A 24,103-nucleotide genomic window follows, 5' to 3' on the forward strand; every position below is an offset into this window, starting at 1 on the left:
TGACTAAAAGGTCTCCAACAAGAGCACAGAGGATGACAAAATAACAGCTATGCAATGTTCAAGCTTAACCAGCAGGGGGCTCCAAAGTAAGAAGTAGCATGTGAGAGGTGAAAGAGCTGAATCCTCCGGGCTGTCACAAAGGGCTGGCTGCCTGTGGACGCTCTGTTCTATACTCGGCGCGTACTCTATGGTATACTTCCGGCGGAATGCGTCAGTTGCGTGACGTCTCCTTAGCCGGTAACGTGTGTGCGCTTCTTGGAGCGAGGGGTTGGTACCATCACCACACGGAACCTGCAACGGCGTCTCCTAACGGCGGCGGCTCCTACTCATACGGTTATTTTTCTTACGACCTTTGCGGCTTTACGGCCCACCTAGCGGCTTCTCCTCCCATCTTGTCTGTGTGTCCTCAGCTGCCTCACTGCTCACCAGTGCCCCCACCCAACCACTAGTGCCCCCTACCTGCTGCCTCACCTCTCACTAGTGCCCCTACCTGCTGCCCCACCTCTCACTAGTGCCCCCTACCTGCTCACTAGTGCCCCCTACCTGCTGCCTCACCTCTCACTAGTGCCCCTTACCTGCTGCCCCACCTCTCACTAGTGCCCCCTACCTGCTGCCCCACCTCTCACTAGTGCCCCCTACCTGTTGCCCCACCTCTCACTAGTGCCCCCTACCTGCTGCCCCACCTCTCACTAGTGCCCCCTACCTGTTGCCCCACCTCTCACTAGTGCCCCCTACCTGCTGCCCCACCTCTCACTAGTGCCCCCTACCTGCTCACTAGTGCCCCCTACCTGCTGCCTCACCTCTCACTAGTGCCCCCTACCTGCTGCCCCACCTCTCACTAGTGCCCCCTACCTGCTGCCCCACCTCTCACTAGTGCCCCCTACCTGTTGCCCCACCTCTCACTAGTGCCCCCTACCTGCTGCCCCACCTCTCACTAGTGCCCCCTACCTGTTGCCCCACCTCTCACTAGTGCCCCCTACCTGTTGCCCCACCTCTCACTAGTGCCCCCTACCTGTTGCCCCACCTCTCACTAGTGCCCCCTACCTGCTGCCCCACCTCTCACTAGTGCCCCCTACCTGCTCACTAGTGCCCCCTACCTGCTCACTAGTGCCCCCTACCTGCTGCCCCACCTCTCACCAGTGCCCCCTACCTGCTCACCAGTGCCCCCTACCTGCTCACCAGTGCCCCCTACCTGCTCACCAGTGCCCCCTACCTGCTGCCCCACCTCTCACTAGTGCCCCCTACCTGCTGCCCCACCTCTCACTAGTGCCCCCTACCTGCTGCCCCACCTCTCACTAGTGCCCCCTACCTGCTGCCCCACCTCTCACTAGCGCCCCCTACCTGCTCACTAGTGCCCCCTTGTGTCCCCTGCTCACTAGCGCCCCCAGCCTTACAGACCCCTACTTTCCTCCAGCTATAAGTAGAGCCCCCCCACCTGCTCACTAGCGCCCCCGCTGTCTTTCGGAGTTACCACTGCTCAGGTGCCGCTCTGTCTCTCGCCCGCCAGCCATGGCAGCAAAGTCCGGGAAGATGCTGGATCTGGAGGGCAGCTGTGTCTTGTGCTGTCAGGAGTTGGAGGTCTTCGCCATCGGGAAGTGTGACCACCCCGTCTGCTTCCGCTGCTCCACCAAGATGAGGGTGCTGTGCGAGCAGAAGTACTGCGCCGTGTGCCGGGAGGAGCTGGACAAGGTGGGGACTGGCAGGAAGCTGGAGGGGGAACCCCGACCCACTGCAGCCAGGCTGGTTTAAGGGGGATCTATCTGTGTCATTGCTGTCATACAGGCTTCTCCCTCGCCCATCAGCCATGATATCTCTATAGGATAGATCTCTGGGGCAGGAACCACCCTGATGACTTGTGCTTTAGGCAGCATGTAAGTGATGACAGGTTCCCTTTAAGCAGATAGTTTCCCATGAATAGACGTGGCTGTATCTGTAGTGCTCAGCGTGGAGAAGAGACCAGGGGTCGGGTTACCGACAGCTGCTTATATCATGGAAACCAATAGGATCAACTGGTCACAGTTCAGCCTATCAGGTCACTGATAAAGATGAGTGAACCTGGAGCATGCTCGAGTCCATCCGAACCCGAACGTTCAGCATTTGATTAGCGGGGGCTGCTGAACTTGGATAAAGCCCTAAGGTTGTCTGGAAAACATGGATACAGCCAATGACTATATCCATGATTTCCACATAGCCTTAGGGCTTTATCCAAGTTCAGCAGCCACCGCTAATCAAATGCCGAATGATCGGGTTCAAATGGAGTCGAGCATTCTCCAGGTTCGCTCATCTCTAGTCACTGATGATCCAGCAGGCGATAGGTCATCGAAAAGCTGTCACTGCTGCCCGCGGTATAGCCTAGCCATATGCTGTCTTTTTTTGAGTGGAGTCTGCTTCAGCAACCAATCGGATTGCAGCTTTTCTCATGTCCTTTGGAAAATCAGAGCTGCAATCTGATTGGCTGCTGTCACCTCTAGTCTCGAGCATAAGGTTTCTGTATACATGAGCTGTTTCCCTGGTTTGTGCTCCATTGTGTGGATGACGTCTCTGTTATGGTATGTCCGACCAGTCACTGACTCACTACCACTATTCTCCTGTGAGGCAGCAGCAGTGGACGGGCCGGCCGGCTGTCATTCCTCACCCCAGGTGTGGTGAGCGGCGGCTTCTATCTCATGTCTCCAGTGATCCCGTCTTACAAAAACTGTGCACATCATCATCTCTCTGTTGGAGTAATCTGTCACTAACCAGCTGCATTAGACTCTATACACGAGCTGCTGCAGACACAATCCCGTCCGCTTAGATCCTTACAGCTGTCACTTATATTGTGTGATGTTGCTGAGCCTCTGTCATCTCTACTAATGATCTCTATTCCATAGTAAATACTCCACATTATAGGGTGTCCGGTCACTTTGTATATTCCCTCCTTTATCTTGTACTGGTTTGAGCTATATATTGTTTTCTTCTTAGTTCACACTCAAAGTGAAAGTAGAAGTCCTGCTGATTCCTAATTGTTGCATCTTAAAGGGATTTACTTGATTTATATATATATGTGTGTGTGTGTACACACACAGTATAGATACACAGTATAGATAGACAACTGCCAATCAGTGGCTGTTGGTCAGAGGGAGCTGGTGCTCATGAATATCGAGGGCTACTAAGCACATGCACATAATAGATAGGACTAGTGTGTGGCGCTTAGAGTTTTTATTACTCAGGAGGATATCTCCAGATTAGCTGTATACAGTACAATGTAAGTGATACATCATTCTGTTCACTTTCTCTGTCACTAGTTTGTGTTACCCTTAGATAGGACAGCACAAACCTATCAACAGTCTCTTTAAATCTTAATATAGACCATAAACAGTTATTGTCCTAAAAAACAACTTTTAAACTTGCAGAGTCAAACTGATGTGGCCTAGAGTACCCATGCCTTTGCATTGCAACGCCCATCCGTCCCTCCTCCCCACCCTCCTCATCATTAGGAATGCCACTGGAACATTTTCTCCTGTCTGAACATTGCACAGGTGCCTTAACGTTCCAGCCCATGTGCCGTGCTGACACAGCTGATGAATAGGAGACAATTTGCCTGGAGCATTCCTAATGATGAGGAGGGACAGAGAGGGTGTGCCAGCCTAATGAATACACAATCTAAGCCATGGCCGTTGGGCACAGGGCCGCTAGTTTAAAAGTTGTTTTTAGGACAATAACTGCATCACCTGCCGAACGGACCCCAGGACAGATCTTGGATTAAAAGCAGCTATCTGAAGGTACAAGCGGTTTGGGGGGGTCAGATTGTGGGTACAGAGTCGCCTTAAACACCCTTTGCTAGCCCCTTAAGAGGGTTCTCCAGACTCAGGGCCCTTTTACTTAGCCCAATTGCTGCAGCTCCTTCACAAGGCACAATGCGTCAATTCTGCCCCATTGAATTGAATGTAGCAAAGTTCTAATACCACACACAACCTGAGGATGGGGGTGATGCTGTTTTTTTTTCTAGTTCTGGACAGCCCTTTTAACTTCGTGTCCCCTGCCTGGCCTGCTACAGTGTTTTGTATATTGTTGGAGCCCACTCAGCCCATCACTACTTCCCACTCGTTCTAGCAATTGATGGGGGACTGAGCGCGCAGATCCTGACTGATCAAAACTTTTGACATGTAACAGTGGCATTTTAAGCCAGGCTCCCATGATGCACTGCTCTCTGGTAACAGGACAGCAGCAGAATGTTGAGTTGGCAGATTCTCCCTGCGCAGGCAGAAAACCAAAGCGAATGAACATCATCTGCTATGTCGAGGATTAGTCGTGCAGAAGTCGAGTTTTACTGTTGCATTGTCTGGTTATATGTTTGTCATATCCGCTATAGACCTATGACCTCTCTGCCATTTGTCTTTACAGGTGGTGTTTGTCAAAAAAGTCGCTCTCTTCTCAAGCATCAACACCTCCCAGATGCAATGTGAGAAGAAACACGACATCTACTTCAGTGACAGTAAACTCTTCTCTCTGTTCAGGTATGCAAAGGTTATAGCATGGGTCTCCAAACTGCGGCCCTCCAGCTGTTGCAAAACTACATTTCCCATCATGCCTGGACAGCCAAATCCAAAGCTTTAGCTGCCCAGGCATGATGGGAGTTGTAGTTTCGCAACAGCTGGAGGGCCGCAGTTTGGAGACCCATGGGTTATAGGAACGCTTCGGGCAAAACCCAGTGATGGTGGAGCCGTGACATCAGGAGTCTCTGTGATGTTTTAGGTGTCTGTGTTATTCCCCATCTCGCTGCTAGTGTAACATTACATATCAATTGTCTTGCTAAACAGCGCCAAAAAAATGTCCCTTTCATGTATCTCTAATTCAGGCGGCTGTTGCAGCATGAATGTCACCTGTGCCCAGAGATGAGACCCTTCCATGCTTTTGCTGACCTGGAACAGCACATGAGAAAACATCATGAGCTCTTCTGCTGTAAACTCTGCGTAAAGCACTTGAAGGTGAGAATATTTTCCATCTGTCCAGAGCAGGAGAGGTTTTCTATGGGGATTCATACAAAACCAAGACAAAGTTTCTGTCTTGGCCAGAGATAGCAGCCAAGAGCACTGTGTGAAACTGAAAATAAAACATTTCCTGCAGGACATACAGCAGCTGATTACTATGGGAAAACTTGAGATTTTTCTTAATAGAAGTAAATTACAAATCTATATAACGTTCTGACATCAGTTGATGTGAAAGAAAAAGATTTTCGCTGGACAACCCCTTTAATGCAGCTCTGGCCAGATTAGCACAGAATGTTACCAGTACTTTAGATGTCCATTTTTTTAAAGTGTTAGGGCCCTATTACACGGAACCACAATTCCCCAAATCAGGCTGATTCAGCAGATCATCGCTCCCTGTAATAAAGGCAACAATCAGCTATTGACAACGTTCATTGGCTTATCGTGTCTTTTGGTCCTGACCTTTAAAGGGGTTATCCAGCACTACTAAAACATGGCCACTTTCCCGCTACTGTTGTCTCCAGTTTGGGTGGGGTTTTGAAACACAGTTCCATTGAAGTAAATGGAGCTTAATTGCAAACTGCACCTGAACTGGAGACAACAGTAGGGGGAAAAGTGGCCATGTTTTTGTAGCGCTGGATAACCCCTTTAACCCCTTAAGGTCAAAGCCAATTTTCGTTTTTGCGCTTTTGCTTTTTCCATTTTATGTTTAAAAGTCCACAGCGCTTGCATTTTTTCACTTAGAGACGTATATGAGCGCTTATTTTTTGCGAAACCAATTGTACTTTGCAATTACAGGCATAATTTTTCCATAAAATATGTTGTGAAACCGGAAAAAAATCATTTGCGCTGTCAAATTGAAAAAAAACCGAATTTGTTTTGATTTCGGGGAGTTTTGCATTTACGCCGTTCGCCCTATGGTAAAACTGACTTGTTATGCATGTTCCTCAAGTCGTTACGATTACTATGATATATAACATGTATAACTTATATTGTATCGGATGGCCTGTAAAAAATTCAAACCATTGTTAACAAATATGTCACTTAAAATCGCTCCATTCCCAGGCTTATAGCGCTTTTATCCTTTGGTCTATGGGGCTGTGTGAGGTGTCAGTTTTTGCGCCATGATGCGTTCTTTCTACCGGTACCTTGATTGCGCATATACGACTTTTTGATCGCTTTTTATTAAATTTTTTCTGGACTTGATGCGACCAAAAATGCGAAATTTTGCACTTTGGGATTTTTTTGCGCTTACGCCGTTTACCGTGCGAGATCAGGAATGTGATTAATTAATAGTTCGGGCGATTACGTGTGCGGTGATACTAAATATGTTTATTAATTTATTTATTTATTAATTTATATTTATAAAATGGGAAAAGGGGGGTGATTTGGACTTTTATTAGGGGAGGGGATTTTTTATTAATAAAAACACTTTTTTAATTTTTTTTTTACATACACTAGAAGCCCCCCTTGGGGGGCTTGTATATACATAGCACTGATCTCTCATAGAGATCAATGCTGTGTATATACACAGCAAAGATCCATTAGATCGGTCATAGATTGCTATGGCCTGCTGCAGGCCACAGCAATCTATTGCCGAGCCGGGATCAGCGTCATTCCGACGCTGAGGCCCGGCACGGGCAGAAGAACGGATCTCCCCCCCGCGATGCGATCCGTGCCACTAGACACCAGGGATGCACGGAGGAAAGCACTTCAATGCAGCTGTCAGGTTTGACAGCTGCATTGAAGGGCTTAATTAGCCGGCGCGGCAATGGGGCCCGCGCCGGCTTATAGAGGCACTGCCCGGCTGCAGATTGCAGCCGGGATCAGTGCCGTTCAGAGCGGGGTCCCGGCGGGACCCCGCTCTGAACACCCCCTGCGGCACCATGACGTATCAGATACGTCATGGGTCGCTAAGGGGTTAATCATTGGCCTCTGACTGCGCATTGCTATGTGTAATAGCAACGAGTAGCCAACAGCTGATCGATCTGTAAAGAATATAATAAAGTTCATACTTTCCATGCTCCCCGGTGTTCTCTTCGCTGCTCTCTGCAGCAGCCGGGAAACAACTTTATAGCCAGTCTCTAAAGTGACATGCCGCTCAGCCAATCACTGGTACTCACTGGACATTACTGCGGCCTGTGATTAGCTGAGCGGCATGTCACTTAAAATAATGGTGTACTGCAGCTGCAGGGAGCATGGTGAACTTTTATTTAACACTTTTAAAGCAAGGACTGCACAGACATGGCATATATATATATATATATATATATATATATATATATATATAAATACATACACACACACAGCCCTTGCTGCAGGATAATCGAGCCGTGTAATAGGCTCAGTAGACGAGCAACAATCTAGCAGATCAGCGCTCTTTTGCTATAGTAATGTGGCCCTTACTGTCCTAGAGACATGTCATAGGTTGATGATCTTATTCTAGCGAGTGATGTATGCCTCAGAACCCAGACCTCAACCAATCAAAACTTTTGACGTGTGAAAAGTTTTTTGTTTTTTTTTATAACAGCAACAATGTATTGGTGGGGGACTGGGTGCTCAGACCACCGCCGATCACTAGAATGAAGAGACAGAAGTGCTTAGCAGTTCGCACTCTGCCTATTCATCTCCGCTCTTACCGCTAAAGTAGCGGTGGGTGGAATTATGAGGCAGCCCACTATAACAATACAGACTTCTGACATGTCGCCATAACATGTCAGAAGTTTGTTGAATTGACAGGTACACTTCTAAGCCAGGCGAGAATTGAAAAGAAACTAAACAATGAGAAAAAGAAAAATAGAAAGTGAAAGTTTTCCTGCTCTAATAATATATGCAATACCTGACTGTTGTTCTATTTACTGCTTATAGAATTTTACTTATGAAAGGAAATGGTATTCACGGAAGGACCTGGCCCGCCATCGCATCCAGGGGGACCCAGAGGACACGTCCCACCGTGGCCATCCTCTCTGCAAGTTCTGTGATGAGCGTTACCTTGACAATGATGAGTTGCTGAAGCATTTGCGCAGAGACCACTATTTCTGCCACTTCTGTGACTCTGATGGGGCCCAGGAATATTATAGGTAGGTGATAGAAGAGGCCAGAGGAATTACCGCTTGTACATTGTGTACATAGCCTTGTGTGTTCCCAGTGGACGCCATGCATCCAGCCATCCGGATGTTTCCTGTGTAAATGGGGTATGTTACAGTATACTTTTTCTTGCAGTGACTACTCATTCTTGAGGGAGCACTTTCGTGAGAGCCACTTTCTGTGTGAGGAGGGGAGGTGCAGCACAGAGCAGTTTACACATGCCTTTCGGACTGAAATTGACTACAAGGCGCATAAGACCTCGTGCCACAGCAAGAACCGCGCTGAGGCCCGCCAGAACCGCCAGATTGATCTTCAGTTCAGCTACGCTCCCAGACACAATCGCCGAGCTGAGGGTAATCACCCCCAACCCCTTACATCTCTCTGAATTTTCTTTGTTTTATTATAGTCAAAATCCTTTAGGATTTTAGGCAGCTATAGGGTACTGAGGCCAGTTCCCACTCCACACGGGACGTGACTGATTCCCTTTAGAGGAATTGCACTGTATTTGTAGCTGAGTGTAAGAAGCATGGTTCTTTTTGTCCGATAAATGCCTTTAATATTTCAGGTGTAGTTGGAGGAGAAGATTATGAAGAGGTGGATCGTTTCAATAGGCAAGCAAGGCCAGTGAGGGGTTTAGCACGTGGAGGCCAGCAGAACCGTAGGGGCAGCTGGAGGTATAAAAGGTAAGCCTGGCAGTCAAGGAGATTTGCAATGTTGCCTTATTTTTATTTTCACAGAATTAGACTAGCTAGAGTATTCATACAATTTATCAGTTGTGTTTCTGATTGGTACCTTGCAGAGAAGAGGAAGATCGGGAAGTTGCTGCTGCGGTGAGAGCGTCTGTTGCAGCCAGAAGACAAGAAGAAACTGGGAGGAAACAGGTAGCGGAAAATGGTGATGGCCCAAAAAGTAGGATGGAGGACACCAGGGACCCTGAGGAGGGGCGCAAAAAAACTATCCCCAAACCCTCAGGGGATGCCGCAGGTGACTGAAATCTTGTTTTGTTTTTTTGTTTTTAAACTTAAGATATCAGTCCATTTCAGGATAGATGCTATAACAATCCACAAATCTTTTTTTAGGTCCAAAAGAATTGAATTTGATGCCAAACGCCTCCAACGGGGTATTGAATCCAGAGGATTTCCCTGCCTTTGGGTCTGCTGTGGCTGCTCCGCTTCCGCTGAGGTAACAGTTTCCAGTCAACCGATTGGGCTATGTGCACACTAAGTAGGTTCCACAGAAATCACGGCCATTGTTACAACGGTTGTGATTCCTGCGGTACTTACATAGTGCTGCAGGCTGAGGGAATCCCGGCCGGGGTGTATACACTCCGGTTGGAATCCCTAGCGGCACCGTAGAAGACAGTCATGGACTGCTGTCCCCTTATACAACTTATGAAGGGTCTCCCTTTTCTCCCTTGTGCTTCTCTGTTGCTTGCTTTCTGTCATTTACCCCTTCACTTTGCAGACTTATGTCTGTGTGCTTCCCTCTTTATGTGAACTCTAATACTCCACAGGCTGTGTTATCTGCCTCCCTGAAATCCTGAACTCTTTCCACACCCAGATCAGCTTGGTTATCTTCCACCTCTCTGCTGATAAGGCCTTTTGCACATGTCCGGAAACTACTTGATGTAATTGCTGGTCTGCAGTTGCTACAGTATGGGACATATTTATATACATGACTGTGTATTTGAGCTCCATGCATCACTACAGATGTGTATAATGGCCTAACAGAGAATTAAGGAGGCGAGGGGAGAGAATAGGTGCCAGGAGCAGTGTCCTATCATATCTATGTGAGAGGCAGCAGGGCAGTATGCTATATACGGGAGTTGCACAGACACAGACACAAGAGCTGTTCAGGAAGTTACTTCATTTTGCATTTAGAAAGCAAATGAACAATAAAAAAAATTCAGGTATCCATAGCCTTTACCCTTTCATAACCAAAGGTCATTGATTTACGGATGTCCAGGTCACATTGAAGCAATGTTCCTCCTCACCTTTTAAGATCCATAATGCTTCTATTTCCCCACCTATAGGACTGTTAAGGGCTTATTTTTGTGCCATGACCTACAGTTTTGTTGGTATCATATTGATGTAAAAGAAAAAAAAAATTATTAGATTATTAGATTGCATATCCGACAGCACGGAAGTGAGTTTTTCTACCCTGTCAGGGAAAGTGTTTGGGACTTGATCAGTCCTTCTTCTCGTTCTCTACTTCTCCTGTCTCTCCCTTAATGACAGGCAGCTGTCTGATCGCGGCTGCCTGTCATCATGCCCATCCCCATCATGCCCTGGGACATTAACTTGTGTGGGGATGCTCACATTAAAACCCCTTCATGTCAGGAACTTTATACACGGTCCTACTGCATGGGGCTTTGATAGTAGGAACGTATATAGACGTATTGCTAAAGTGAATTGGTAAAGAAATGACTACACTTTATTTTATTACAATTATTTGTTTGATATGTTATCGGTGTTCTTGCATACTGAGGAGGCCAATTACACGTGTGGAAATAGAGTAGTTTTTTTTTTAATTATTATTCTATACTGGCACAGTGGAGGCTCAGACAACCCTTTCTTGGCCTCTGTTAGGCTAATGTAGCCCTATACACACATCTAGCAAGTATATCAGATATTTTGCTGTGTAGATGCTAAACCTGTATAATAATGTTGGGTGAACAGAACATGAAGGTTTTTATTTCCTTGTATCTGCAGTGCCCCAAAACCAGCTCCTGTTAAACTGAAGGAAGAAGATTTTCCCAGTCTGTCCTCCACCTCGGGCTCTTCCTCTACATCGGCCTTCTCTGCTGGACCATCGTACACTGCCTCAGCTCGCTCCTCAAATGCCTTCCATGAGGAGGATTTCCCAGCCTTGGTGTCCAACATAAAGTTTGGAAAACCGCTGTCTGCTGTCACTTCTGCGTGGTCAACAACTTCTACTAAAGGTACCACGAAAACCTCTTCTCCTACCGTCACTGCTGCCAACAAAGCATCAAAAAAAGCTGCCCAGCCAAGCATCCCTAAAAGTTCCAACAAAGTGCAGAAACTTCCCTCTTACTCCGAGGATGAAGATGATGGTACTGGGATGACGGCACAAGAATTCCGCAATGCTCCGACCATGATGGATATCTCTAAGCTGCTGACCACATCGTCTTCTCAGACAAGCGGAAAGGGCAGTAGGAAGAAGCGAGTGGGATCGGAGAAGCCAAGCAATCCATCCCCATCTCATACTGTAGAAGACAGGTCAATGAGTTCTTCCCTCAAAGAGAACGCCACAGAGATTGAACGCACTCCGACACCACCTGCTACATCGATCCTCAGCGACAAGTCGAATACTGTGGTTAATGGTCTCAGTGAGAAGAAGGTGCCGGACAAAGGAAGTGGCTGTAAAGACCCTCCTGGGTTGAAGACCATGATGGCCTATCCAGGTCCAAAGTACCCTGCATCAGAAGAAGATTTTCCAGCATTGGGGAACAGTAACCCGCCAAGGATGCCTCCGCCAGGTAAAATCTCACCAGTGGTGGTCTGCTTATTGGTACATAACATGAGGTACATAATGATGATATTAAAGGGGTTATCCAGCGCTACAAAAACATGGCCCCTTTTGCCCCACTCTTGTCTCCAGGTCAGGTGTGGTTTGCAATTTAAGCTCCATTTACTTCAATGGAACTGTGTTTCAAACTCCACCCAATCTGGAGACAAGAGAGGGGGGAAAATGGCCATGTTTTTGTAGCACTGGATAACCCCTTTAATAATACAACCTGCAGACAGACTAGAGGGTGCAATTGCAGCTCTAACTCTAAAAGAACTTAAAGGGGCATTCCCACTTTAGACATTTACAACTCATTCACATGATATCCCCTCCCCAAAATGGGATTCTATCAGCCCCTTTCCTTTTTGACAACACTGCACCTAGTCAGCAGACAAAAGAAAAGGGGAACATGTCCGCATCGCTCTCGTCTCGCATCTATGGAAGCTGCTGAGATAGTTGAGCAGCGGGACAGATATCTGAGATGGTTGTGATCCCTGTGGGACTAGCATCCATTCTACATTTATGGTATATCCTAAGTACATGACGTACATGTCTGGGGGAAATTACCTGCCAAAAAATTAGTATTATTGATGATTGGTCACAGTCCAAATGTAATAGCACCCATTCAAATTCTGAAGATGGCTATTAAGCTGGTGCTTTTCTACTTTGTAGGATTTTCTCCAGTAGTGACTGCCGCACCTTTGCCGCCTCCTCCAGGATTGTCTTCATCTGTCGGGAAGCCTCCTCCAGGTTTTACCAGTGTCTCATCGGTGCCTCCTCCTGCACAGCCGACCACCAAACCAGCAAAGGAGTAAGTGACACCGGACTAACATTAGTGGAAGTCCCTGTTGTTTTAATCAGTAGTGGGGCCAGACGCAGTTCAGGTTACTGTGTGGTGGTGGCCTTGCATAACTGCAGCTCAGCCCCCTTTAAGTGAACGGCAGCAATAACCGGGTCCGCCCATTACACATTGAACAGAGCCAACTCCTTCCGGCACTCCCACCGATCCAAGTAGCTGATCTGTGGGAGTGCTTAATGACCTATCCTGTTAATAGCGCATCCATTTTTTTTTATTCCCTGGAAAATCGCTTTAAAAGTCTTGTCTGAATTGTGGATACAGCTGAATCTGTATAAATAATTTTAAGCACCTTTTATTCACCTTTTTCCCTTGTATAGGGCCTCATTCTGCACCAGAACTTACCTCATACCTGAAAACTTCCAGCAGAGGAACATTCACCTGATCAACTCTATCAAGGATTACCTGCACAGCGACGAGTCCAAGTTCAATGAATTTAAATCCCATTCTGGCAAGTTCAGACAGGTGACTACTGAGATGGTTTTGTTACTCGTAATGACACTTAGTTACCATTAAATGTATTTGATTCCCATTTTATATTGATAGCATATGTCATATATAATTGGTGATGCTCTAAGATTGAAGGGACCACAGTACTGATGTAAAGCTGTAGCCCGGTAAAGGATTTTTTTTCTACTGTTTCTTTTCAAATCTGATTCTTGGTGTGTTTTGGGAGGGGGGGGGCTACTACTATACTTAAAAGGAGAAGCCTGGCTGTTGGAAAAATCTGACAGGCAGCAGGGGGGAAAATAACGATCATTGCTTACCTCTCCCTGTGCTCGTGATGCACTGTGTGACTGGCTCTGGGACCCCCAGCCGACGGCATTTACCCCCCAAATTGTAATTACATAATGACTGGGATGAGGCTTATGGGGGGAGTATTGGGAATGACACTCCACCCCAGTCACCAACTAGCTGAGCTGGCAGTCTATCAACTGGGTTGTGACTGGCTCTGCAGGATGTCCTGGAACAGCGATCCAGTGGTGGAGGGGCACAGGGAACAGTGAGTTGGGATAGTCTATGGTCCCCTTTTGCCCCGTTTGTTTTTTTTTTAATATATGTTTTTATAAAGTTTTCAATAGAAAAAAAAACACATAATCAGTGGGGTAGGGGAGGAAGGAGGGGTAGGGAATAGGGGGGATGGCTGAATAGGGAGGTGTAGGCAGAGGAGCGTGGCAAAGCTTGCCAAGACATTATATATAAGAATCCAGACAATATATATAAGAAATGTATAGAACTATGATTAACACAGTAACTCTTTGGAATTAGTCCACTGTGGCAGTTTCTCTGCCCCACCTGGAAAGGCAAACACCAACCAGGTTAAACTAGTAACAAAACAAAAACAAAGCGACAGGGCGCAAGCCAATAGGGTAACAACAAGAAAAGAGGACAGTAAATAGGAGAAGTTAAACACCAATCAACTCAAATCTAATAGGGGGATTAGACTAAATCGATTGTCCCAAGTACCAAGTGATGTGTTCTGTAGTTTCTGTTGGATTCTAGCGGGCATGATTTGAATAAAGGGATCCCAAAGTTGGTTTTGACCTTGGATTCCTTATGTAAGGTGACTTCCACCCAGTCTTTTCTAAAAAGAAGTGTTCATTTCTTCATAAAAAGGCATGTGGATGGGGGGGGGGGGGGTCAGGGAGAGCAACTCCTGCAATATCTATTTCCTAGCAGCTGCGGAGACCAGGAGAAGAAGCTTTTTGGCCTCTTTTGAGCAGGGGTGGGCGGTGCTGTCCCAGACTTATTCTTCCCCTCTGGCTTCAGTCCTCTTCTTCCAGTGTTGTTTTGTTGGTAGTCACTGCCCGTTCATCCAGCCACTAAGCGCCGCTGCCTGTACAAAACTGACTGCTGTGTGAAGAGTTGACCACTATTGCGTGTACATGGCCTAACACTTCATGTATGTTTTCTCTGTGTTCTTTAAGGGCCTGATATCTGCATCTGAGTATTACAAAAGCTGCCGCCAGCTTCTCGGAGAGAACTTCAGTCTGATATTTAATGAGCTCCTAGTGCTGCTCCCAGACAACGCCAAACAGCAGGAGCTGCTAGCGGCCCACCAGGATCTGCGACTGGAACAGAAACTGAGCTCCAACAAGTCCAAGAAGAGCAAGAAAGCTGCCTGGAAAACAGACTCCAGCTCCCCTGAACTGGACTACTCCACCTGCCCCTCCTGCAGCCAGGTGCTGGCTCCCCAGGACATTGCCTATCACAAGACATTGCACCTCGAAGACAATGATTTCCCCTCGCTCCAGGCCATCAGCCGGATCATCAGTTAGGCTCTGCAGACAATAGCCCAGGTTTTTGGGTCTGCACTTAAAAATTAAATAAATGCACCAAAAATACCAGTTATAGCAAAGTGGAAATGTGGGCAAATCCGGGCGGCGGTATGGCTACCTGGCGATAATAAAAAAAATTATTACGATGCTCTAAGTGGCCGAATCAATGATGATGTGATGACGGTGCTGAGTGTGGAGGGTGCAGAGTTGGCGCTACCCTCTGAAGAGAACGACCAGCCAGAGCTGCAAGTAGTGACTGCCACGTCTCGTAGCACAAGGCGCAGCTTGCTTTATGTGCTCATGGCGGAGTCTACCACGTGTTGGGGGCCATGTTTAATTATCTCGTGTCCGTTTTCATTCTCGCCTATAGATAATCATGCTTTCATTGGATGATCATGCAGAAATTAATTTACGGCCACCACCCAATGTTTGTTGTTGTTTTTTTTGTGGGAGCCGTGCATTCTGTTGTGTGTTATAGGGACACAGGGCCTCATGTCTGTATTATGTACAGTTTTTGGGGGTTGAATGTAGGCTATTGCTCCCTGTTATCAGCCATTTAAAGTTGAGGGTGGGGGGGTTGCATTGTACAATAATGAATGCTCCAGGATTATCTGCGCTCCCCTTCTACAGCCATATTGCCATCTGTGTATGATATCGTCCTCTAACGCTGCTGCACTTTTGCTGTATTTGCTGCCGATTTTTAGGATTAGTTCTATAAGCCCCAGGTTCATCAGTGTTGTATTGAAAACCACAGACCTGGGCAGTGGGGGTGGGGGACGCTAAGGTATTATTCAAACAGCAATAAAACTATTTATTGTATATAAATTCAGACTTTATGCAATTTGTTCATTCACTGACAGCAAGCAGAGAGTGAACGATTGATAGAAGAAAGTCGTCAGGTTCGGTGCTTGGAGCACTTTTTGTCACATTTGGGAGAACTTTAATCGCCCGCTACTGATGCAGCAGCACAGTTTATGGCATATGCTGCAAACACACTCTAGGCCAGTGTTCTCCAGCTGTGGCATAACTCCTTGACAGGTCGGAGCAGAAATTGTCATCACAGAAGTTTTATACTTTTGGGTCATCCCATCCTGTGGGGGCAGTGTTACAGTGTCGCTTATGGTTTTTAGGTTGTTGTATCATTTTACCCGGCAGTTGCACTGGGCACTTGAGGATGGTGAACCTATGCCGTGTGTGGTGTAGTTGGATTGTATGGAAGTAATAATTTGAGCGTGCATGTCTATAAATAGATGCACTTTACCTCTATTCACTGCATGCTCCATATACTGTATCCTGGTATCAATATTGTAAACTGTAAACCTATGTATATTATTTTTTTCTGTTTTGGTTTCCTTGTATAAGTGCTCTGACCTGTAACGTACTTGTTGCAATTGTTTAGCGTAAGAATTGACGCATAGCATTTGGTTGCGTAGTCTTAAAGAAGAAGTTCGGCAATTTTTTTTTATTAAAGTATTTTATTGCCCCTCAAAAGTTATACAAATCCCCAATATAAGTTTTCAGGGGCAATACAATACTTAAATAAATTTTTGTCTGACTTCTCCTTTAATGAATGGGCCCTGAGGCATAGACCAGGGTCCCCCAATGGGTGGCTCTGCAACTACAATGCCCATCATGCCTTGCCAACTCTTGATAAGTGCTATTACACCAAACGATTATCAGCCTTACTTGGCCGATTACTGGCCAATAATAATTTGGTGTAATATTTGTCTTTCAACATGCTAAAACGGCCCGATCAGGTCATTGACGGTTGAGTGTCGGCAGCAGACCGCCACTGAGTTCAATGGGCCGTTCCTCCTGTGGCCCCTCCCACTCACTGTCTGTGCATGTAATATCGTGCCGTACGGACTTTAGACTACACGAACAATCTGCACAGCCTCAAACCAAGCCAATCAATCTGTAATTAGAAATTCAAAAATGTATAGACACTTTATTGATGCTTACATTATTGCTAGTTGCCGGCCTGTTTTAAAGGGAATCTGTCACTAGGTTTACGCTGCCTTAAATTAAGACTGCATAAAGCAGTGAAAGAAATGCTGAACAGATCGGTGTATTACTTGTATAATTCTGTTCAGCCGTTCTCCTAATATGCAGGAGAATAGAATTCTTGCCACACACCTCCCCCCGCCCTCCAGCTGCTGATTGACAGTTGCTGCCTATACACAGCCTTGATAGATAACTGCCAATCAGCAGCTGGTGGGCGGGGTTTTCTGCTTCTCATGAATATCCAGGACTACTGGGCTCATGCACATAATGGAGAAGACTACTTATTGTCCATGTTATTCAGGAAGATATCTCTGGACCAGCTGCACAGAACAATGTAAGTTATACATCATTCTGTTCAGCTTCTCTGTCACTAGTTGATGCTACCCTGAGATAGGACAGCAGAAACCTGCTGACAGTCTCTTTACAGAGTTGAGGTTGACGCGCTATACTCATGCCTTATACTGTGTTATAGGAAGGAGGTATGAGAAGCCTCTATAGGTTGATGATGTCCATATCTGCCCATTTTATTCTCCCGCAGTATTGTACCTCTTGTGTGTTGTTTGATTTTGTTAACACCGTCCGTGGTTTAGCGTTGTTTGCCATGTGACTATTCAGACCTGTGGACCAAATGGTGTTGTTTCAGCTGCTTGTGGTAGAGAAGGGGGTTAACACCATGTGGTTCGGAGCGCCATATCCAGCGACCCTTCAGGTTCTCTTACCTGGTTAGAGTGAGTTGTATTATGTGCACAGGTCGGGGAGGGGGATACTCTTCACCTGTCAGATACAAAATTACATTGGGCAAATAAAAAAAAAAATGACTTCTGCCTTGTCTCACTTTTATGAATCAACCATGAAAGCTGCAGTAATATAAACTGATCACTAAGTGGCGGTAGTTCGTTGTATATGGGGGTACTTGACCTTTAAGGGTGCCTTCACACCTACCGACTCGCAGCGTTAATAACGCTGCGAGTCGGCTAGGTCCTGGCAGATCACTGTCAGTACATACTGAACGACCGCTGCGTGTATGTAAATCTGCCCCTTTAAAGGGGTTATGCAAGATTATAAAAAGCCACAGCTACTTTCTTGCAGAAACAGAGCCACCCCCGACCCTAGGTTGTGTGTGCTATTACAATTCAGCTCCATTCAATTCAATGGAACTAAACTGCAATCCTACAGCCAAACTAAGGACAAGAGTGGTTCTGTTTCTGGAAGAAAGCGGATATGTTTTTCTAAGCCTGGACAATCCCTTTAAGACAGGGAGAACAAGGGTAGGGGATACTGATGGCCAGTCAGATCACATTTCTATATTCAGGATCTCATTCTGTTCCAGGAACTTGAATGTACAACCCTCATCATCCTGTTACTGGTGCTTACTAGTCGGATAATGATCCCCCCGCCCCTTAAATCCGAAATGGTGCTCTTGTTTGGCTTCCTTTGCAGTTCACCATTATTTTTTTGAGCTTATGGGTATTTATTTGTTGGTTTTTTTTTATAACCGCCACTAGAGTCTACTGGCTTTTTGTGGTATTGCAGCTCATTCCTGTTCACTTGACTACATTCCCCTTTAACTCGCTACCCTCTCGTTATAGCCGCCTACTACACAGGTGACTCTTTTAAATATAACAGTGCCACCCTTGTACAGTGGCTGTTTTTGGTATTGCAGATTGCAGAAACAGGCGGCACTCTCCTTCCATTTAATCTTCTCTTTTTATTATATCATAATGTACAGAAAACAAGATACATTTCCGACACAAGACGCTACTGAAAACGCACAATCACAGATTGTTCTTTCAGGAGATACAATATATACAGATAATTGTAAACATGTCACTTTTGTCCAGACACACACAGACCACACTGTATAACTGACACGTTTGTGAACCGCCGCGGGTTCCCGGTAGACAGGCCCTGGAACGTAAATTGGCGATGCGTGATGTGACGACCGGCAAGCGTGAGCATAACTGTGGCGTAAAGAGGAGTAGTATGTTTGTAAGATGTATCTGCGGCCTGCGACGTGAAGGTGGCCATTTTGTCCATGGGCGGAAGGGTTCAGTGTCTATACCAGGAGCTAGTGACCCCGCTGAGGCATGACCCCGCCTCCTGCCCCAATAATCATACATTGATTCAAATATCTCACTATATGGCAAAATCACCCGCCCCCTCCCTTCCTTTAAACACCCCAACCTGCTTTCTGGCTGTTGCAAAACTATGACGTCCATCATGTCCTGACATCGTGGCAGTCAGGGCATGATGGGAGTTGTAGTTACAAAAAATAAAAACTCCAATATAGATAAAAATAGTGCATTACAATAGTAAGTGAACCCCCTGAATTCCCCCACTCTAAATGCACTGCTCCCTATAAATGGCATCAAATGTATTAAAAATCTCCCTAGTGTAAACATTAGCAAAAGTCTTGGCAGTTGTATAACATGAAGTGAGGTTTATGAGCCGGGCTCCATAGCTCCCCCCGGTGATAGGTGTGTGGTATAACACAGAATAGAGTATTTTACTATCCAATTGTGAGTTGTGTTATAGGGACATGTTTCCCCATGAGGACAAAAGCAGGGGTAGGAAACCTTGGCTCTCAAGCTGTTGCAAAACTACAACTCCGATCATGCCTGGACAGCTAAAGCTTTGGCTGTCCAGGCATGCTGGGAGTTGTAGTTTTGCAACAGCTGGAGAGCCAAGGTTCCCTCGCCCTGGTCTATAGTTTACCTGGATATGACTTCCATTAATGCAGGGCCAGGGACTGACATTAGAAAAGAATGGTCTTCAGAGCAAAACTTACAATTCTGCCCACACTAAAGTCTGTATCCACCATCATTTTGTAAAGTAATCTTATAAGTGCAACTTTAATTTTGGGAAAACTTCTGACGTGTTATAATGACGTCGGTGGTCTGGATGCTAAGACCCCCACCGACTGCATCAACGATGGAGACGTAAACAAAGCGGGGCAAGGACTCGAACTCATTGGAGGATCAGCCAAAGGGCTGAGAGCTTCTACTCCTTTGTTTCCGGAATCAATGGGGGGTTTCAGCCCCCCAGACATTCATCAAGGTACATTTCAAAGGGTTTGTCTTCCAGAGAGGGGTTAACTTCCAGAAACAGCGCCACTCTTGTCCTCAGGTTGTATGTGGTATTGCATGGATTAAAAAAAAGTCAAACTGTAATACCACACACAACCTGAGCTCAAGCAGCTATGTATTGCTAATCCTGGATAACCCCTTTAAGGCAACAAGCTGCCTTCACACAGTCATAGCCTTTATGGATAGAATTGACATAGCTAGTACAGTGGTGAGTGTAGTAGATAAAGACTATGACTGTGTAACAGGAAGCAGTTCTTCTTTGCAGATCTCTATGAACCCTATACTATACATTGGCCTCCTCTTCGTGCTGCGTCTCCTCTGCGGCTGGAGGTCCATTGCGGTCATTTGTGCTTTAAAGTCAGAAAAGCGTCGGCTGTTTCTACAATGATACATAATGCTAGAAAAGGCGATACGGTGCACTAACACACGGTCCGACTGGCACACAAACTGGAGTTCAACAAGTTGAGGCTGTTAAAGGGGTTGTTCGATCTTTTCCATCAAAAACAGTGCCACCTTTGTCTACAGGCTGTGTCTGGTATTGCAGCTTTCCTATTTGAGTAACTAGTGCAATACCAGACATTGCCCATGGACGAAGTGGTGCTTTTTCTGAAAGAAAGCAGCCATGTTTTTTTTAATCTCCTACAACCCCTCTAAAACTAAATCCTGCATGGTGACAACTTCCAGTGTTCCCTCTTAGAATGCCCAGCTCATATAACAATATATTGCTAGCTAGAGTATGCTACATGTTTCCATAAGGCTGCATAGGATTACAAAGGATCAATTTCACCCCCAAACCCCGGGACAGCAGGTGCTGTATGCCTAGGCCTGGTGGTATGGCTGCCCCTACCCCTTTCCTGCTTGGTACTATAAATACATCAAAGCCACTGCACCATTATAAGCCTATTATATAGCCTGTTATACTCCAGAGCTGCATTCTTAATACTGCTGGTTGGAAAGAAGCAAGACGGTCCCCTATTATCTATTGTTTCCATTAGATTCTTGTACAGTACCTCAACATTCTAAAGTCTGCAGAATTATGATTGCAGCTCTGGAGTAACTGGATCGATTCAGGTCTTTGAAATGCAATGAAGTTTGCAAAGTATAGCTGCTGACCAGACTTCTGCCACTATATAGTCATGGTTCCCTGGAATAATTATAAAAGTCAAAAATATTTGAGCATTTCTTCATGGAAGCATTCAGTATTACCTTCTGGCCACTAGGTGGTGCTGTTGTTTAGGGAGAGGCAGGGTTGCTCTGGTTTTCAGAATGCAGTCTCTCAACAACCAATGGCATATCCCCTATATCTAGGTAATTGTTTACAGCGTACACAATATATTCCAGACTTTGCAGAACCCAAAACACCAGACACAATTTTGCATCCATCAAACCAGTTACATCAGGGAGGTATATGTGTCGCATTGTGTATCACGCTTCAATGACGTCAGTAGCTCCTAGCAATCTGACTGGTTGCCTGGTGACATTATATTGCTTGCTTGGATAGGTCTTTGGATACGTTTGTCATTAGCATAGCTTATCCTGCCCCTTAAAGCTTCAATCCATTCATTACACAGACATCCTAATAAAGTCAATTAGAAATGTGTAATACCTCATTTCACCTGCGACGGCGCTGTGGGGAATTTGAACACTTGAGGTTTTCCCACAGATTGCGGCTAGTCACAGAGGGGTTTCAGTCTATCAGTTTATGGGTAGGGGGATTGTCGATATTTTATGATGTTAGGAGCCATCACAGGGTTTTATATCTTTATCCCTGTTACAGATGGAATGTTCTCAGAAGCCGAACGTTAGTTCAGACGCAATACAAAAACCTGAGTGTATGAATAATGATAAAAACTACTTGTACTAAAATTCTACTCTGTTTGGCCCATTGTATATAGATCAGATCAGGATATAGGAGATTGTTCTATGACATAAAAGAAGATAAAATTATTTAGTGCCCTTGTTTAAAGTGTCTACATGATTGAAGTGACTCTGTCAGATCTAATAACCGAGGGCAGCAGCCAATAGGGAGGAAGACGCTGAACGCGGGGATATATAGTTTTATATGGTTTCGATTCACTATATTTCCGTAACAAGCTGTCTAATTGATTTGAGCCTGTGAGTCCTGCTTGCCCCGCCCACACTGACTCAGTAGTTAGTGGGAGGAGTTAAGTAGGACTCACAGGCTCACAGCATTCAGACAGCTTTTTACATGGAAATAACAAATCAAACCATAGAAAACTATATATCCACACATTCAGCATCTTGCCCTTTATCCAGTGGTGCCATCAGATATGAGATCTGACAAATTCACTTTAAGAGGGGTCAGGTTTGACCTCTTCAGTTGGTTCGATTGAACCGCCAGCCCCCTTCAGCTGGTAGCTGTAGTCCAATAATGTGTAGAGGCCTACCTTAGAGGGAACACTTTGTTAATAAAAGTTTTAAAAAAATAAAAGTTAAAAAAACAAACAAGAAAACCTCTTTGAAGTGATCACAAACAAGCAATCAATGTCACAGTACAGAGTGCACTGTACATCTAACTACATGGATAATTCCGGTAATCACATCTAAAATGTACAGCAGGATACGGCAGTCACTCGATTCTCTGTACTGTCTTAGTACACCTTTTATATCTGCATACAAACATCCGGGCTCCACCCATCTCCATCAGTACGAAGGTGCTTGGTATCCCTTGGGACTGATGTCCGCGTTCTCGGTGAAAGGAGGACTTTGATAGGTTTCTGTACTTTCAATACCGCTGCCTGTGGGGTAGCCTGGGTATCCCGCGTTGGGTCCAGCTGCAGCGAACTGGTCCGGGGCAAACAGGGACATATCGGTTCCTAGGCGGAATCTCTGGAAGGCTTTCAGAGCCATAGCAGCCTGGGTAAGAGGGCATGTTTAAGGGTTAGTAATGGGTCAAAAAGCAGCAGAGGGTTAACATAAGGTAGTGGCAAATGATGGGTCAGCAAGTTACACGGGTGAGTAATAAGCTGGACATCATAAGAAAAAACTGCACACAGCCCCAGCGGTGTGTGTAAAAGGAAGGCGGCCATTTTAAAATTGTGAGGGAAATTTTTCAAACTGGTGTAAAGTAGAATTGCCTTAGTTGCCCCTAGCAACCAATCAGATTCCACCTTTCATTTTTCAAAGAATATGCGAGGAATGAAAGGTGGAATCTGATTGGTTGCTAGGGGCAACTAAGGCAATTCTACTTTGCACCGGTTTGATAAATCTCCCCCTGTGTTTTCAGAGATTTTGAGACTTTTATTTGAAAACCTCTCAGCAGTTTATAACCGCTATTATGATCACGTAGCTATGGCTGATTTGTCCTTGGATATGTTCTATGTAGATACCTGCAAAGGGGTACATAGTGATGTTGAAGTCCTTGCGCTGGGTGTATCTGAGCAAACTAGGACATTTAAAGGGATAATGCCAATTTATGCACTAGGACTTACTACTGAATCATATATGGAATATGTCAGGAAAGTTGCCTAGCTATACAGGTTACAGCAGGTAGGTGACCACCATTGACTCGATTTCCTCTTCTAGGGATCTGGAGTTGTCACTTACATAAGGTTAGAAAGTAAGAGGACTCTGATGGCTGGGACTGGATCATGATTTTCTTTATTTAAAGGGGGCATCGAGGAATACTGGAGGGATATTTTGTGTTTTTAAATTGTGGTCCTATGTACGGATTTTGGGGGAGATTTATCAAACATGGTGTAAAGTGAAACTGGCTCAGTTGCCCCTAGCAACCAATCAGATTCCAACTTTCGTTCCTCACAGATTCTTTGGAAAATGATAGGTGGAATCTGATTGGTTGCTAGGGGCAACTGAGCCAGTTTTACTTTACACCATGTATGATAAATCTCCCCCTATATCTCTTAAAAGGGATGTCTATTTTAATGAAGGGGTCAAATGTGGGGTTTCTGGCTGCATGTAGTGTTAGCTCCAGACAAATCTGGCAGATAGCTGTGCCCAGGGAGATGTATTTAAAGGGGTTATCCAGGATTTGAAAAAAACAGCGCCACCCCTGTCCTCAGGCTGTGTGTGGTATTACAAATCAGCTCCATTTGCTTCAATGGAATTGAGCTGCAACACACCTATACCCAAACTGAGGACAAGAGTGGTGCCTGGACATGTTTTTCTAAGCCAGGATAACCCCTTTAACTATGCCCTATGCATTGACCCACTGTGCCTGTCTTGTCCCAGAACCCATATATACCGGAAGCTTGCTTTGTCTCCCTGGGGTTTGTCTTATACATTATGTATGGACGTATCCCTGGAACACAAAGAGGG

At 45.7% G+C, this 24,103-nt stretch overlaps 2 protein-coding genes across 2 annotated transcripts in view; one reads left to right on the top strand and one right to left on the bottom strand.

The window, feature by feature from the left end:
* The first annotated feature begins 217 nt into the window (after positions 1–217).
* On the top strand, positions 218–17,545 carry ZNF598 (zinc finger protein 598, E3 ubiquitin ligase). Its single transcript, XM_069984046.1, has 13 exons — positions 218–333; positions 1,508–1,689; positions 4,384–4,496; positions 4,838–4,967; positions 7,836–8,047; positions 8,190–8,407; positions 8,620–8,737; positions 8,854–9,038; positions 9,134–9,236; positions 10,766–11,553; positions 12,255–12,393; positions 12,759–12,903; positions 14,367–17,545. The coding sequence occupies exons 2-13, from the start codon at positions 1,510–1,512 to the stop codon at positions 14,715–14,717; spliced, it is 2,682 nt and encodes an 893-aa protein (XP_069840147.1). The 5' UTR covers positions 218–333; positions 1,508–1,509; the 3' UTR covers positions 14,718–17,545.
* Positions 17,546–18,409: 864 nt separating this feature from the next.
* SYNGR3 (synaptogyrin 3) overlaps positions 18,410–24,103 on the bottom strand; it is a 33,551-nt gene continuing 27,857 nt past the window's right edge. The window contains exon 4 of the mRNA XM_069984047.1: positions 18,410–22,684. Coding sequence (XP_069840148.1) covers positions 22,472–22,684 — 213 coding nt within the window. The 3' untranslated portion in view covers positions 18,410–22,471. The remainder of the gene's footprint in view (positions 22,685–24,103) is intronic.

The sequence above is a fragment of the Dendropsophus ebraccatus genome, chromosome 9 (genome assembly GCF_027789765.1).
Source record: "Dendropsophus ebraccatus isolate aDenEbr1 chromosome 9, aDenEbr1.pat, whole genome shotgun sequence".
NCBI lineage: Eukaryota > Metazoa > Chordata > Amphibia > Anura > Hylidae > Dendropsophus > Dendropsophus ebraccatus.

Coding starts and splice junctions, on each gene's coding strand:
- ZNF598 (XM_069984046.1), top strand. CDS start 1,510: ATGGCAGCAAAGTCCGGGAAGATGCTGGATCTGGAGGGCAGCTGTGTC. Junction 4,968..7,835: donor TCTGCGTAAAGCACTTGAAG/GTGAGAATATTT, acceptor TACTGCTTATAG/AATTTTACTTATGAAAGGAA. Junction 12,394..12,758: donor ACCACCAAACCAGCAAAGGA/GTAAGTGACACC, acceptor TCCCTTGTATAG/GGCCTCATTCTGCACCAGAA.